The 17500-nt window shown below is 45.7% G+C and overlaps 2 protein-coding genes across 14 annotated transcripts in view; both read right to left on the minus strand.

The window, feature by feature from the left end:
• Positions 1–4013, minus strand: part of LOC105907237 (calcium/calmodulin-dependent protein kinase type II delta 1 chain) — an 80157-nt gene extending 76144 nt beyond the window's left edge. For 2 of the 13 annotated variants that reach the window (XM_031585346.2, XM_031585343.2), the window contains exons 1-2: positions 3519–4011; positions 2584–2678 (exon numbers count right to left, since the gene is read on the minus strand). In XM_031585346.2, coding sequence (XP_031441206.1) covers positions 2584–2678; positions 3519–3580 — 157 coding nt within the window. In that variant the 5' untranslated portion in view covers positions 3581–4011. Of the gene's footprint in view, positions 1–2583; positions 2679–3518 lie in introns of all 13 variants that reach the window. The other 11 variants (XM_031585345.2, XM_031585342.2, XM_031585347.2 and 8 more) reach the window with 9 other exon arrangements.
• Positions 4014–12376: 8363 nt separating this feature from the next.
• Positions 12377–17500, minus strand: part of arsj (arylsulfatase family, member J) — an 18411-nt gene continuing 13287 nt past the window's right edge. Inside the window, exon 2 of the mRNA XM_031585329.2 lies at positions 12377–15343. Coding sequence (XP_031441189.1) covers positions 13945–15343 — 1399 coding nt within the window. The 3' untranslated portion in view covers positions 12377–13944. The remainder of the gene's footprint in view (positions 15344–17500) is intronic.

Genomic DNA, 17500 nt, shown 5'->3' on the forward strand with positions numbered 1-17500 from the left:
AGGAGCTGGTCCGTTTCCCCGTCACCACACTTACGCCAAACCAAAGCCTAACTTTCCACAGTTTACCAGGAACACATCCGAGAAACCATTTCTTAAAAGGACTCCAGGACCCGTGAACTCAGTGACCCAGTGACATCATACTCAACACAAGAGGTTTCCCTCTTGAACAAGCTGCAGCCAATACTGCACCAATTACAACAGTGACTAGAACAAATGCCCAACTTAACATCACTGTCACTACAAAACACAGGGCTCATTCAAGCACTATGAACATCTCTCTGTATAAATAGGTGTATGGAGGCACAGCCTTCGAGGATGTTTTGCAGAGAGCCTCAAGTGTAACGTCTTGCCACTCCTGCTGCTGGGCTTCTCATTCAATGCACACCGGGCACAAGGGCGCAAAGACACTCGCAAGGATGTTGCCATTTCTATCGAGAACAGGACCCTCCTTCAAATACGTGGTGCAGAGTCGTTCTCTCAGATACAGGTGGATTACGCTGAATTAACAAAGCCTGTTCTTTAATCTCAACGTGTCTATCTGCAATGCACAGCCAGCTAGCTTACATATTCAAAACAGTTCACATTTAATAACCCATTTCCTTTTTTCTGGTAGGCAAATAGTAAGCTAAAGAGTGCGCGTCTGTTACACCCTATAGCTCAATCAGAGTAAGTCAATGGCTTAACGGCTCCTCAGCCACTAGTAAGCGCACAAATGGGGGATGAAGGACCCATAGTCCCAGAGAAAATGTTCTTCTCAAACCATCTACTTAAAATGTAAGACCGGCTAGCTGAGGAATTAAAAAAAATTAAAATTCTAAACACTGTGATACAGAGTAGAGCCGTCAGTCATACCCTCTATTAAATGAAGCCATTCCACCACACATCAGACACCGGTGGAGGAGGGAGGATGAGGAAGCCACTGGCTGCTCAAGCCCACGCCTGAGCGACCCAAGGGAAAGCAGGAGTCTGGGTTAGTGGGCTATTAGCTCCCCTAGGGCTTCATCACTTGGATAAGTCTATTCGAACGCACTTCCTTCCTCATGACCCATTTTGAGAACCTTCACCCTGAAGTGGTCGGAACAAACTGCAAGGACATAAGGGGCATGGGAAGGGGGGTGGGGGGGCTGGACCTGGGCCAGTGGTGGGCCGGGTGCAGGCCAGATGTGGGCCAAATCCCTTGCAGTCAGATGCCATTGTGGGTGTTGGTTGGTACAGTGGTTATCGTCACCCCGCTGTGTTTGATTCCCGGTCACCACAGAATGCCTATGTGTAGGTCACTTTGGATAAAAGTGTCTGCTAAATACCAGGCATTTATCTTTTTACTTTTTATCTCGGTGAGGTGATGCTCACTTGGATGCAATTCTGAGCTACAGAAGGGAAGCCCTGGACCGGCATACCCTGTCGATCCCCTTTCAGATATAGCAGGCATTCATGATCTATATTTCTCCTCTTTCATTAACTGCTGGTACTCAAAAGACTACCATCCTGGTGGGTGACACTCTATTCAGTAATTAATTTTGCCCTGGCTTAAATGATGGCCAATGCAGAAGCCCTGACAGAACAAAGACCTTGAACCGCATTCATTTCCCTCTAACAAAAACCTTTCCAAAGACTGACCTCTGCATCTCTTAGCAAGCCTGACAAATGCTGCTCACATCAACGAGCACAGCGCCACAGACAACCATGGCGGCTCCATCCTACGCAGTAGCTCTCCACACAGCTGCTTTTGAGAGGCATGAAAGCGCAACGAGATTCTGAGTCAGAGGTCCCCATTATGCTATTGACAGGCATGCTTGCAACACTGCGAGGCAGTCAGAGAAATCTGCCTCGCTGCTTTTGTATAACTAAACACACTAGACGTGACAAAGAGCTCTGGGACTGTGCCTTCCTGATCTGATAAAAGGTGGGGATCCCCAGGATAAAATCTAGCTTTTAAAACATAAATATTGGCCTTTTGTGTCACTGAGGAAACATTTTATGGTCCCCTGAATGGCTTCTGACTACTGAGGCGCCAGCCCTGCAGCTTGTGGCTCTCTGCCCATACCGGACAGCTTGCGGTCAGGTAAAGTTCATAAGCCATGTAAAGAGGCAATGAGTAACAGCTGGGCCAGATTCTTCCAAGATCCGCTCGGTCATGTTCGCCATCCTTAAAAGTGGCACATCTAAACTAGTGAGTGCTATTCAAAACATACCTGCAGCTCTCTTTACAGAGCGACTATTTGACGGCAATCTTAAATAACACCCTGATCTTTAAAGACACAGCAGTGAGACAGGAGGCAGAACCCCCGTCCTGAGGAAGTTAGCTGCTGACCACACCCACAAGGGTCAAAATGAGTCAAGACTGACTACTGACAGTTCACTTGAGAAGTCCCTTACTTCTGTTTCACTTCATTGGGGCTGGAGAGAGAAACTTGGAACTGCTAAAAAGAAAACATGTTGGGGTTGACGGTGCATTATAGCCTGTAGTTCTTCCCTCAGCAGTGCGTTTTAGCATAGTCAGAAGCATGAACAGGGGACAGGGGTCATTTCTGAGTTACTTTTAATGCGGGATGCAGATGGGATCAAAGACTTGGTGCTGCTCACCTCTGGCGGACAGCTTCTTGGTGTTGATGATTTTGGCAGCGTACTCCTGACCGGATGAGATCTTCATGCATCTTCTGACCACAGAGAAGGCACCTCTGTATTTCAAAGTGAACAGTGTTAGAGGATCACTGCACTGTCCTTTGTGACTGGGAGGTTGCTCTATTTGCACAGTACATCTATACATTTCTGACGACATTTGTGAACGACCTGCAAAAGCAGAGTATGCTGAATATTCGTTCCTTATATCTTTTTGCAGGTCATACACAAATGATGTCAGGCACCAAGGCATTTCATGACATCTTTTCTGATATTGTTTGGTACCCAAGAGGATCGGTCTAAACGTCTGCTCCTCTATTTAAGTAAAACCAAAGTACGCGAGAATGTCCTATCTGAAGCAATCCTGTTAAGCCACTTGCCAGTTGGAATGCGTTCAAAATACTGGATTTCTTCATTACACTTAAATAAAGCGCGTCTTGTGCACAGTCTCAGCAATGCGATGTAAAGTTAGGTTAAAGTAACAGACAGTACCAATTACGACAACATACATTCTTGAATTGAAATACTGCAATCTTCCGAAGCATGGTTTTCTAGTCCTCGAAATTGGCTTAATATTATTGGGGGGAATTCCGACGCTAAGTGGCTCCTCACTGGGAAAAGCAGAGTAGAGCTTTCCAGTTCGTGCAGATCAACTCCGTTTATTTTAAATTGTATTATATTTTGAAAGTTAGACAAATCTGCGTATTCTACGAACAACCTAAAGTTACTTGGTGGATATAGTATCAGTAGCCCTGATTAAGTTACACATTCCAAACAGGTGACAGGTAGCTTACAAACAGCGCAGCAGCTTCAAAGGCGCTGTTGTAAAATGAAAACAATTTGTCGAGTTAGTCTAGGTGAAAGTATTTACACACATTCCATAATATTTTGAAACTTACTTTCCCAACTCCTCGTAGAGCTGAAATTCATCAGTAAACCTGGTACAGGTTGTTGTAGCCATGATGTGAGAGAAGGAGACGAAAAGTGAATCTCAGAACTCTTCGGTTCTTTCCCCGTGCGTGTAAGCTGTTCTATGTCTTTAAAACCGATTAAAGTCGCCGCACGCAATCTTACGGGCTAAATAAATGTCCACCTTGCTGGCTTTCAACACCTGTCTCCAACTCGAGCAGAGGTTTGACACAGTTTGGTTTGTGATGGTTGACGGAAGAAGTTGAAACGAGCCGCCCTGTACCTATACTGACGCTTCGGCACGGCTTGAGATCCTTTTTCTGACGCTCGCTTCCTGGTTGTAGTGTACTGTAAGCACTGTACAACGCTTCCCCCTGGCTGTCAAAATAGTGTAACATCCCAGATTACTATACACGCCTGTATATCGGTTAATTTACTACCCTAGGTGAAACCTTATCTGAAGTAAACACAGCACGAATGGTTTGTGTAAGTATCCTTCCAGGAAGCACCGAGTTAACAAAAATGAAATGTAAAACTAAGCACTATAACCCAGGGTAACTAATTGGATGCAATCAATTATCCTGTTTAGTAGGTAGGGTAATCTCTTTAAATCCACGCAACACACGGTCACGTAGACGCAAAGTTCATTTCACGTAGCCTTAGTTCTGGTTGTGCCATTTCATGAAAAAGTTGTAATATAGTTGGCATTTAAAGGGCTGCACAGAGATGGTGTGTTTATCTTGTCAGTCTTCAAACGAATCTACATCGTTTGTGTTACTAACTCGAGATCCAAACTAATGCCATTTTTCATGTTCAGGATTATGATGTAGGCATAAAAATGTAGATAGATAGAATATTTGACGCTATTTGTATATTCTGGGATATTGTGTTCAATCATCTTTGCAGATATAGCTTTTGATTAGGAGAGACAGCAGCTCCATTCATTCTTTTGCACGTTGGAATATTTTTAGAACAGGGGTGTGTCCTTGTTCTGTAATTGGTTGTACTTAGAGCTCTCTCTAGTGGTTAATTCTATACATAACCTACGAATTTACATTTCCCTTTTTCTCACCTGCAGTTTTTATAGAAATTATGTCGTTACCATTTTGCTCACTAACGATATAGAGACATATACTAAAGTTATGCTTAATATAAAGAATTCATGAATACAAGTCGGAAACCAGACATTTTACGAGTCATCACAGTGTGTTTGTGTGAGTGTTGCAAATGAGTTAATTTGTTTCCATTCTTATTTTATGTGTTTTGTTATTGAGTTACATGTATTTAATCTATAATAGCTCACAAATATAAAAAGATTTGTCTCAAAGATGTGTTGGGTTGCTTCCTCACAGTTTATTCCACATGCCTCTTCCCAGCTGTGTTGGTTTTCCATGGCTGTCTGGGGACGTTGCCAGCTGCTAACGACACAGGTGCAATTTTTTTTTTCTCTTCTCCACCAAGCCATTCCTAATGGATGATCTAAGTAAGTGCTACATTTTGTGCTGGGATTCTAATTGGCCTGGCCCTTATTTAATCTGTCTTCCAAAAACTCTCCATAATTCCTTCATGATGGATCTTAAGTTTCCTCCAAGGTGTCCAAGAGAAACATGATCTTTTTTCACTCACAGCTCAGTGAGAAGTGCTCAGACTGTAGCCAGGCACCTGACTCTAACCGCACTAAAAACAAATGATGCCAGAATTGTCACTCATCCAGAGTCTGTTGGATGGAACCAAACTCAATGATGCTAGTCGAAGTTGGTAAGACACATGTTTTGGAACACAAAAACACATTGGCCTCTCGGGATCACCGTTTGCGCTGTTTCAGAGTGCATTGGCTTCATTGGCTGGATATGTGTCCAAGGTGGGCTACTGTGCACGGGGTAGAATACAAATTAGAATACCACATTCCTTCAAAAACTCAGGCCTTCCCAGACTTGCACCAGTGCTCTTGCACACAGGAGGACATTCACCGTTTGTAACATCACTGCCACAAACAATTTTGTGTGTTTGGGGTTCAAGTCTGAAGCTGTAGACATGTAGGCAAAGCAAGGCTGTTTTCCACTAACTTTCCTGTCCAATATCCACTTCCTCCTACCCACTTTGGGTGTGCTTCACACCAAACCCACACATTACACAGATGCATTACACAGAAACGCGTCAGGATGAGAGACTTACTGACTCATCCCCTGGAGTGCTATTGGGGGATTGAATGCCTCTGCTAACCCAGCAGAACCTTCTACAGGATGGTTTACATTGCAAGCACAAGTGCAGAGTAAAAGTCCAGAAGGGTCTGAATTTGGCCAAGAGGAATGAATCCCATTCCTTTCTGTTGTGCTCAAACCATATTCCCTCCAGAAAACTGCACCAGTGTGTGTGTGTGTGTGTGTGTGACTTGGGTGCAAACGTTGTGAGGAAAGTCGATGAGGAATATGGTTTGCTCTTAGCTTGACTGTTCTCTCCATTTTACGTCGCTTTGGACAAAAGCGTCTGCTAAATGACTAAATGTAAATGTAATATGGATTGCAATTGGAGATAGATACTTGGTATGAAGGTGAATCCTGGTATGACATTTACTGACCCCTAGTGGTGAAGTTTCATAACTCGTTTGGGGATGAGTAATGGAGTTATGGGTTAGACCTGGAGAAAATAACAGATAAATACTCCCGTTCATTTCAACGTCCAATGCTATGCTAGCTACTTCAGCCCAGACGGTGTGGTAATAACTACTATTTGTTTTTCAAGGTGCTCTGGGTGGTGGCATGGAAATATGAAAAGCCTACAGGAAACAAACTTCTTGCTACCAAAATATGCTACTGGAATGAATCAGCAAAATATTGTTTGCTTTGGGTGACATCCATACCTTATTTTCCTCTGTGATGTTCATGTCACTATCTCCCATGACTTGTCTGGGGATGACTACCCTTTCTCTTACCATTTAATATTTATCTCTGCACTTCTTGCACTCTCCTCTCTTTGCATTACTGTTTTTACAGTTCACACCTCCTGTATATAGCCATTCCTCCCTGTATATATTTCTCATATTTCTCGGACCTTTGTGCTGTTGTGTTGTATTGTTTTTTGCTGTGTTGTGTTGTATATTTTGTGTAAGTACAATGAGAGCCACTTAACCCGGAGTCAAATTCCTTGTTTGTGCAAACTTACTTGGCCAATAAACGTGATTCTGATTCTGACTAGGGGAAACTACTTCCATCCCGTGTTACCATGACTGAAACGGTCATTTCAAATGTGTCTATTCACACTTCTTTTCAGTTCCCTGTTGAATGTAACACAAAAATGCCATGGCACAGTTAGTGTACAATATCCATTTATCATGTATAAATATCTTTGGCTGCATGTCAATGCATTGGATTTTGTGTTTAACCTGAAGGTAAAACCTTTGATTGAGTTAACACTCAATGTTCCTTTTGTTTCATATTCATCTTGAACTAGAGTGACAAAGTTACAAGAGTGACAAAGTTAGTTAAGGGAAAACTGCCAAATTAATTTTCCTGAAAGCTGATGTAGCAGGGCTGAACCCATTCAATTCCGGTGTGGATCTGAATCACAGGGCAGATCCACAAATCATTTTTTTCACTTTCATTGACACTGTGAGATAAGAGATTTGGGCTTGGCAGAGGCGTTTACTTATATACTTGTTTTCTTTTACTTGTTGTCTTTTCCCTCCGTCTCTCACCCAGAAATTCTGAAGACGTGGCACTGGTGCATCTGTGGAAGGACTTGACGCTGGCCCCAGGAACCAGCGCTACATCTGTTTCTATGCGAGGTCAAGAGGGGCTTACTGGACCCGAGAGAGACTGGAGCCTTTAAAAACTACAGCTTTACGTCTGCTCCTCGCTGGAGGAGGAAAGCGGGAACAATCTCACAGATGGAAAGAATGAGGGACAGAGAAGAGGCTCTTTTAGGCAAGGGGGGGGGGGGGGGGGGGGCATTAAAAAATATATATCTCTTCATTGCTGCTGAAATGGATAGATGGGATCTGAGAACAGCTGAACATTCTGCATGACTCAGTGAGGGAGAAGTGATGAAGCTGGATTATTCTCTTCACTAGTGTGACTCACTTCACAAGTGTGTTTGGCAGAGAGTGGGTCGTTCATTCTCTTCCTGTTGACATTTCAGGCACACTGGCCATCACCATAGACATGCTGACAGACCTCTACATGTGCATACACATGTGCACACACACACACACACACACACACACAAAGAAAAGGCATACAGCAGGCTAGCATCACTTTCTGTCCTCCCGTCTTCCTCCTCCTCCTCCTCCTCCAACCTGCCGCCCGTACAGTTGATATTGTTGGAGGACTGCCATTTGACTTCTGCTCTCTCTCCACCCTCTTTCTCTCTCTCTCTCTCCCTCCCTCTCTCCCTCCCTCTTTCTCTCTTTCTCTCTCTGTCCCACTTTCTCTCTCTCTCTCTCCCTGCCTCTTTCAGTCCTTTTTCTTTTTCTTTTCCTTCCAAGTCCTTCAGCTGTAGGAAACTTTGTCTGCGAGGGGAAATACGAGCGGCCAGGGGCAAGGTGCCTTTTTTTAAGTGCTTCTCCTTCCGTGGAGGGGGACGTGGCGGGGTCCGCTGTCTCGTTGCTTTTGGACTGATGGGAGCCAGCCATACCCTCACCTCCAAAAGGCCTAGCGAACCTGGCGGCACCCCTCATCTGAGACGGATCTGCTTTGCCAAGGCCAAGACCAACCCGCTAGCGTTAGCAACCCCTGTCTAGTGGCGCTCCTTTGGCTTGGATGTTTTCACAACTGTGTGGGGCTAATTCAAGCAATAATATAATTAATACTAATTTAATGAAGTAAAAAAAAAAATTGGTTTTAAACTAGCGAGCCTTTAATTATCATAAACAACATGGCAGCTTGCATGACACATGTCTGCAGCGGACTAGTCAGTATCAGGCCATGAGTTCCGGTTATCCCTCAAAAACTATCACTGCATCGAAAGTGCACTGAACATGACAGACTGTAAGCACATCTGCAGTTTACTTGACACATTTAAACACATTGTCTGGTTTGCCGTTTTTGAAGCTTAAATGTACACACCACAAATCCAAATCAATTGCCTCTATGCAACCTCTGTGAAGTATGTTACGTTCTTGTCTTGAGTCATGCCCAACAACAACTTCCAGGCTATTTTTAGATTTGACCCTTTCAGGCAAGTTCTTCTCTTCTACCACTTTTGTGGATAGTTCATCTTCCTGTCTGCTCTGGGTGGAGGGGGTTCTGTAGACGATGACTGAACCGTGGCTTTGTCTGAGTGCCATTGCCGCCCTGTTGACAGGAAGCTCTCTGGGATTTACTCCCTTTGGAGAGTATAACGGAATTTTCTAGAACAATCCCCTAACAATATTTTCATTTAACCGTCAACTATGTAGGCTAACTTTTGGTCCTAATTTTGTGTGGATATACTTCCGAATAACCATTGCCATAAAAATGCATTTAACTATCAATTATGCAGCCTAACAGTAACTTTTCATTCAGATTTTGTGTGGATACACATTGGAATAAGCATTTCCATAAAAATGCAAATGGTGTTTATGCTGGATCTGTGCCTGGGAGTGTGTTTCTCCTCAGAACCCTGGGTGAGTGTACGAGCTGTAATCATAAATGCCATAGAAATGGGAGCGTTCTGGCACCGGACAGCCCAGAAACAGGAAATCCACATCTTTTCCACCCTGCGTTCAGACTGGCTGCAATGTCAGAATCCCAGGAGGTGTCATGAGGTCACGGGTGACATCAGCGATTTTGCGGCATCAGTTTTATCATGACATCAGAGCATTGTCTTCAACGGCGCATCAGCCCCTCGTCAGCGTGTGGATGGAAGAGGGAGGGAGTCATTTGGATGGATAGCTTCCTCCGCCTCTTACTGGAATTCTGATCCCTGATCAGTCTTGGCGTCAGGGCCTGGGTGTTGTTTTTTTTCGGGAACTGGGTTGAGAGACGTTGGTCCCAGACCATGATTATGGAAGCGGCTTCTACTATGGAGACAGCTGGTCAGGCGTGACCTCAGACTGTTGACTGGTGGGAGAGAGATGGGTCCAGAGGGGTATGGGTGACTGGTGCAGTCATAGAGGGCTTAAGCCTGGAGACTCTGCTGAGTGCTACAGCATGACTGGGCCAGTGGGAGCAAGGGGAAAGAAGGAGTGGGAGGAGTGGGAGGAATTGGAAAGGAGAAAGAGAGAGAGAGAGAGAGAGAGAGAGAGGGAAAGAGAGACACAAGTGAAAGTGAAAAGTGAGGGAGAGCATGCGCGCCGAACGGTGTGAGCGCTTGCCAAGAAGAGTTCCAGTCGCGCATGGATGGAATTGCTCATTACAGGATATCCCCATGTCTGCATTCAGAGGGCCTGGAGTGGGAGTCCTGCACGCCAGCAGAGACTGTCCATCAAATACACACACACACAAACACACACACACACACACACACACACACACACACACACTCCTCTCCAACCTTGCTTCAGCTCCACTCTGCACACCAACGCTAACACATTACACAGGCACTCACATATACAGTTAGTCTACTCACAGGAACACGTAAATGTCACTGTTAATGTTTGCCCAAAGCATAGAGCTATGCATTCGGAGTCATAATCATAACAAGATGGCCCCTCACTCTCTCCATCCCGCCCACACTGTTGCACTCTCTGCACTGTTGCACGAGTGAGGGGGATGGTTATGGTTTACACCACCCTGACACTCCATCCCATCCTTCTTCTGTATGTGATGTGACATCCAAACGACCCTGACGACTGACCCAGAGGGGTCATCAAGCAAGATGGAGTTCGAAAGGACAACATGAACAAATATTTAGAGGTTCTTGATGATGCATGAGGTTCCCTGGAAGAAAGAAAGAAAGAGCAGCATAAATGAAAGAAAGATAAAAATAAGAGATAGAGTCAGGAAGAAGAAGAAGAAGGAAAGAAAAACCCAGTTGTTTTTTTTCTATGCCAATGTGATTTGGAGCATGCACTGGCAAGCGGCGCATGTGTTCGATCTGTTTGTCGTTTCATTGAATCCGAACAATTCCACGATGGCCTTCCACATTCCATCTGGGTTGCACATACGTTTCGCGTTTTTTGGGACGCAGCTGCACGACATTAGAATCAGTGATCCTGCCATCGGGGCCCAGAGAGAGTCTGCTTGCATTACGCAAGAGCCTCTGAGTCACCATGTTCACAGGCTAATGGATGCCAGGTGATTCCCCTTGTCTTCTGTGACCCCCAGGGGCAAAACATTATTGGGCTGGTCTGCACTTTGATCGCCTATGAACCAATCGTGGAGCTGAAAAGTGCTTTCCATGCAGAATCACTTTAAGGGCTCAATTTAAAACCGGCCTCTCAATTTGTTCAGGGTCACACCTTCTTCAGGGCTGGAACGTTTTAGGCACCATAGTGATTTATGCACGTTTATAAATAATGTCCTCGATTGAAAATGGAAGCGACCACCATGGTTATGAATCTGTTAATATCTATGGTCTGGTAAAATGACTCTGTGAAGCTCTGTCCCAAACACCTCGAAAGAGATTCACCCACGGGAAGGAAACTTTAGCTTTGAATTCCGGAAATGGATGTGTTTGTAGACTTATAACGTTCTAGAGGTTTGTATGGTGTTTGAGTTTTACTTTGTGCTTACATTAGAGACAAGTAGAACCTTTCATGTGTGCTGCCATACAGCCGTCTTCTATGTTCTTTCACTATCTATAATTCTAAGCCTTTGTCTTAGTCATTAGAAGAGGTGGTCAGTATTCATACATGCTCTGTTGATTCAGGACAGTCAGTTCTATCCAGATCTACCGATATTATTCAATTGTTTTGCTTGCAGAATTTTCCTATTAGACTTCATGCGAAGGAAAACATTATTTTGTGTCTCCTTAATTTGAGGAAAAACCTGTTAGTTCACGCGCTTGGAAATATTTAAGATTACTAACAGAGGCGAGTAAATATTATGTCAATATTGCAGTCATATTTTCAAATGCCAGCATGTAATTACGCTGTCTGAGATTCCTGTTTATGTCTGATAATTCATGATGTTCCTCACATACTGATGCAGACAGATTTCAGATGAGCTTCTTGGGGAATGAATCTCTTTTTCCTTGAAAAAAGGATCATATTACCCAGAATGTTAATTCCCTGGAACATGGTGGTTTTGAGGCGTCTCGTTGGCAAATACGTTCCAAGAGACTTAATACATCGTGGAGCCCTGGGAAAGAGGGAAAGATAATGATCGTTGGTCTTCCTTCACCCTATGCATCTGTTATTATTAAACATTCCGCTCAACTCTCCCCTAATTTGGATTTATATTGAAGCTTCGGGGTCGAGGCACAGTTAAGAGCTTGGTTTCGGAGCTGTTAGATGCAATAAGTTTGATGTCCTTGTTGGCCGCCTTCAAAGTGTGGAGTACATCCCGTAACTCTTCCAAATGAAGAAATTCACTCCCACATGCGAACAGTTCGCCAGAACCTGGCAAATGCCATATTATGGCTTGTGTTACACGCCAAGCTCATTCTTTTACCTGCGGTGATTGGCATAGCCAGAGTTGTCAGCGTCCATACGGCGGCGCGGTGCTGGTGCCCGTGTTTTAATTTACGGCACCGGCGTGCGTCTGGCACCAGGCTTTGTTTCACATCAGGAGCCAGGGTGGTCACAGTCCATACGCAGTGAAGGTGCTGCCAAGCCTACTTTCCATGGGCAAACCCCTCTCACTCTCTCCCTGCCCCGCCGTCTCCATGATGCAATGACAGCTCTCCATAAAACATGCTGGAGCCACGCTAACAAGTTTGATTCCTTTCACATGCACATGTATGAGCAAATGGGACTTCATTTATTTGATCATATATGCACATAATGTGTTTTATTCTGTACACTGCAAAGTTAGAAAGAGCAGTCACAACTAAGAGTCTCCATCTGAGGGTCGGATAATGAGTTACTGCAGTGCTCTTCCAAAGCACATGCTCAAATGCAGAGCAGATTATCTTAGTCAATACATTGCAAAGAGAACGGCCTTGTTAACCAAAGGCATACTTCATATACAGCGGTTTCGAAAGTAAGAATAGTTGTGTTCAGTGGCCATTGTGTGTGATTTAATGAAGACACTTAATGAAGTTTAAACTGCAAATGAAGCAAAAACAAAGCTGCACCTATTAAGTCCTTGGCACTCCGCAGTCACCAAAAGATTGTTTTCATGTTTTCACAGTTTGTCCTAAATATGCACGTTTACTAGCTATCTCCTGGCAACTGTGGCTCTAATAAAGATTATTTTCCTTGTGTTTTTGGGCACCGAGCTGCTGCGACCCATAAAAGATTTTCCTTTTTGTTTTTAACCACAGAGTGCCGAACGAGTAAGCCCAGGGTGAGATTAATCTGAAACCTAACATCCTCAGCAGAAGAATGGGTTAACTTCCAGCCTTGCCTTGCAGAAAAAGCGCTTTGTAGTCTTTTCCACTTAAAATAAAAAAAAGGTATTAAGCAGCTGCTTGCCAACAAATAGAGCCCAAGAAAAAAAAAGAAGGGGGGGAAAAATCCCCCTTTAAAATGTAACAGACACACAGAGCAGACCCATGTGCTCGGACATGAGGAAGGAGATACAGGATGTTTATATTAGTCTAATCAGATACATGGACTTCTCTCTTCAAAAGTGACTAAAACTACAACATGTAGTAAATGTGGAAAAGAGGGGAGCGGGAGAGAGAGAGAGAGGGTGAGGGTAAGAGGGAGAGAGAGATGAGGAGGGTTTGCTTCAGAATGCTTTATTTGTTCTACATTCAAGTTGAGCTGGATCCAGCCCAGACAGAACTGAGGGAGAGATCATCCATGTACGTACGTGGTTCAAAAATTCCTGTCCACTGAGGTGTTCGCACACGTATTAGTCTCAGAGTTTACAGTAACGTGAAAATTCCACATCTTTTCCGCAGCTTCTATCCTGTTAAATTTTTTCACGCTCCAAAAAAGTGACTAGGATATAACTCTTCCTTAAAATCCAGCCAAAAGTATGGCTCCGTCTATTTTAAAAACTCAAATAAGATCCTACTTTGTTGCCTTACATCTAAACAATAAAGTCATTTATTAAGACTCTGATTCACTGAAAAGCATGCAACTAAGTAAAGAAAAAATAAATAATATTTGCATAACCTTAGCCCACAGTCTGAGGTTTTAGTTGTTGGGGGGGCGAACAGTAGTGTTTTAAGTGGCTCACTTTGTCCTCTCGAAGTGAGAACATTCGGTGCTCGACATGGAAAATGTGAAAACGTCAGCTTTTAAATCAGTGGAGACGACCAACCAAACAGACGATTGTCTGTCTCATTCCCTGAGATTCACCAGTCTGGCAAGATTCACTGGACGAAAGGACAGAATCAAAACTTAAATGGAGAAATAATAATAATGATGCTAAAACAACTGCCTCAGCCCTTTCTCCAAAGTTTGCTCTTTCGTTGCATTTTCCCTTTCCGTCTCGTCTGCCCTAAATGGTTGTCGAATAGATTGTTCTCCATGTCGTCATCATCATCGTCGTCATCCTCCTCTTCCTTATACCATGGACCCCACACGCCACCGTTGTACTGCGGGTTGGAGCGGTAGTCCTTGGCCGGGTAGCGCACCGGCACGGCGGTGCGGCCGTAGCGCCCTAGACGCATGAGCATCTTCTTGACCACGTGCGGGTAGCGGAGACTCAGGTCCACTCGCTCGTACGGGTCGGCGCTGATGTTGAACAGCCACAACGACTGGCCGCGGTCCCAGCGCACGCGCTCGCTATGCCAGTGTTTGGCCAGCAGCGTGGTCGAGAAGGTCTGTGGCGGCACCCAGTCGCCGTAGCCCGGCACGCCGGTCAGCAGTTTCCAGTGGCCCACGCGCAGCGCCGCCTGCACCTCCGTGTTCCACAGGCCGTAGCCGGCCTTCCACGAGCCGTTCTTGGCGCGCATGTAGATGGGGTCGATGTTGTGCAGGATGTCATGGCGCGGCGACGGCCGGCCCTCGCTGATCGTCTCCCACACGTCATAGCCATCCAGGCTCTGCTCCTCGCCGAGCGACCCGCCCGCCAGCGTCACCAGTGTCGGGTACCAGTCGGTGATATGCATTAGCCCCTGGCACCGCACGCCCTTCTTCATCAACAGGGGGCTGTGAACGAAGCCCACCGCCCGGATGCCCCCTTCCCACAGGGTGCCCTTGCTCCCCCGTAGTGGCCAGTTGCTGCCCCCAGCCATCGGCTGACCTCCATTATCAGACGAGTACACGATCACAGTGTTGTGGTAGTAGCCATAGCGCTTGAGCGCCATCGTGAGGTTGTGCACGGCCTCGTCCAGGCAGCTGACCATGGCGGCGTACTTGCGGCGGTGCAGGTTGGGGATGGACTTGTAGCGCTCCAGGTAGCGTGCCGGCACCTGGAGTGGCGAGTGCACCGCCTGGAAGGCCAGGTAGAGGAAGAGCGGGCGCTGGCGCGGGTTGTGCGATGCCAGGATCTGCACGGCCTTCTGCGTGTACATGAGCGTGGAGTAGTCGCCGCGGTCCTGTTCCCAGGCCGCCTCCTCGCCCTCGTGCAGGTCGTAGCCGCACATGCCAGGCCCGTCGCACTTGTAGTGGCGGTAGTAGTCCCCGCTGCCCAGCAGCGAGCCGAAGAAGGTGTCGAAGCCGCGCTGCGTGGGCATGCAGCCACGTTTGTAGAAGCCCAGGTGCCACTTGCCCACCATGTGCGTGGCGTAGCCCGCCTCCTTCATCTTCTGGGGCAGCGTGATGTTCTCCAGGGGCAGGCAGTTGGGCTGCGTGGGCCGGATGATGGAGTGCTGGAGGCCCGTGTGGATCTGGTACCTGAGGGAGCAGAGAAGAAAGGGGAGAACACATGAGAACAGCCCATAAAAGGAAGAAAGAGAGCACACACAGATGGAGAGGAGAGGAGACCAAATAAGAGACCATAAGACCATAAGGAGACTCTGGTACCTACACTGTGTGCCCACTATGTCCTTATGAGCACACTGTGTGCGCACTATGTCCTTATGAGCACACTGTGTGCGCACTATGTCCCCACTATGTCCTTATGAGCACACTGTGTGCCAACTATGTCCTTATGAGCACACTGTGTGCGCACTATGTCCCCACTATGTCCTTATGAGCACACTGTGTGCCCACTATGTCCTTATGAGCACACTGTGTGCCCACTATGTCCTTATGAGCACACTGTGTGCACATTATGTCCTTATGAGCACACTGTGTGCCCACTATGTCCCCACTATGTCCTTATGAGCACACTGTGTGCACATTATGTTCTTATGAGCACACTGTGTGCGCACTATGTCCTTATGAGCACACTGTGTCCCCACTATGTCCCCACTATGTCCTTATGAGCACACTGTGTGCGCACTATGTCCTTATGAGCACACTGTGTGCACACTATGTCTTTATGAGCACACTGTGTGCCCACTATGTTGTTGTATGACTGACACTTTGAAGCCTGGCTACTCATGCTTCCCCATACCTGAGGGGGCAGATAAGAACACATGAGTACATTGGAGCCCATAAAGAGAAGAATTAAAAGCCCACTTAAAGACCAGGTGAAGGAGACAGAGAGGAGACGGAGAGGAGAGGAGAGGAAGAGGAGAGGGAGAGGAGAGGGAGAAGAGAGGGAGAGGGGAGGGAGAAGATAAACTATAAAGAGACCATAAAAGACCAGAATGTAGAGATAAGTTAAACGATAAAAGAGAGAAACAAGTCTTTTGAAGCACTTCCCATCTAAAGGTAAAATGACTGCAACTATCGGAAATCGAACCTGGGTGACCTACTTACAAAGCGGTGACACTGACAACTGCACCACCGCACCCTAAATGTAAAAAGCTTAACTGTTTATAGATGAACATATTTTACAGTAATATCCAGTCAAGTAGAGGACAGCCAAGAATGCTTCAGTCAGTGGATAATGATACAGAGTTTAACACTGTCCACATGTGTGTGTTATAATGTACATGTACATGTGAGAGAGAAAAGACCTTCACTAGACAAGGCCTAATTTGGCCTTGTCTAGTGAAGGTCTTTTCTCTCTCACTGTCATTGGACACCAGTGATAAATCAGCTGAAATAGGATTTATAAGTAAGTCATAACAGTAGACCCAAAGCAGTCATAAATATCTGAGGAATTAATTAATCAATTTGACAGATACACACTTCATGTCATTCCAGACAGTTCAGTAGTTTAGGCACAGAAAGCAACCTGCTTTCATCGTCTTTCACCGCCAAATATTTTCAAGATGAAACTAGAATAAGACTCGTTATTCTATGGCACTTTTGTGTCTCTTCCCAAACCCCACTTCAAGTGTGATTCGTCAATGAAGATGACTCCGTGTCTCGAGGTCATGTGGAATTATTTCGGTGTAATGCTAATTGTGGTGGCATCCACCCAAGCCAAACACAAGCAGGAGCTGACAGACGAGCCCACGCTCGTCCACCGGTAACCTGGGAGCCCGAACACGTTTGACCCAGAATGTCCAAGAGCAACGAGCCAAATAGAGCATGTGTTAGTTTTGTGCTCAAAAGCAGAAAGGCAATCCATCCTCCCGCTGAGACAGAAAACACAGGGAAGAGGGAATGACTTGTTGTGGGGATCATAGTGGGTGGTGTGTGTGTGTGTGTGTGTGTGTGTGTGTGTGTGTGTGTGTGAGTGTGCATGTGAGTACGCATATATGAGGATATCTACAGTACATGATCTACATGCATGTCTTTCTCTCGCTCTGTGTGTGTGTGTGTGTGCATGTGAGTATGCATATTTGAGGATATCTACAGTACATGATCTACATGCATGGCTTTCTCTCTTTCTCTTTCTCTCGCTCTGTGTGTGTGTGTGTGTGTGTGTGTGTGTGTCTGAGAGACTGAGTGTCTGTGCATGTCTGTGTCTCTGTGTGTGAGACAGAGAGAGTGTGAGGTTATTGCAATACAGACAGTAAGGCAACACATAATAGCTATTGTCAGAGCTCTGTT

The sequence above is a fragment of the Clupea harengus genome, chromosome 18, assembly GCF_900700415.2.
Source record: "Clupea harengus chromosome 18, Ch_v2.0.2, whole genome shotgun sequence".
Lineage (NCBI taxonomy): Eukaryota > Metazoa > Chordata > Actinopteri > Clupeiformes > Clupeidae > Clupea > Clupea harengus.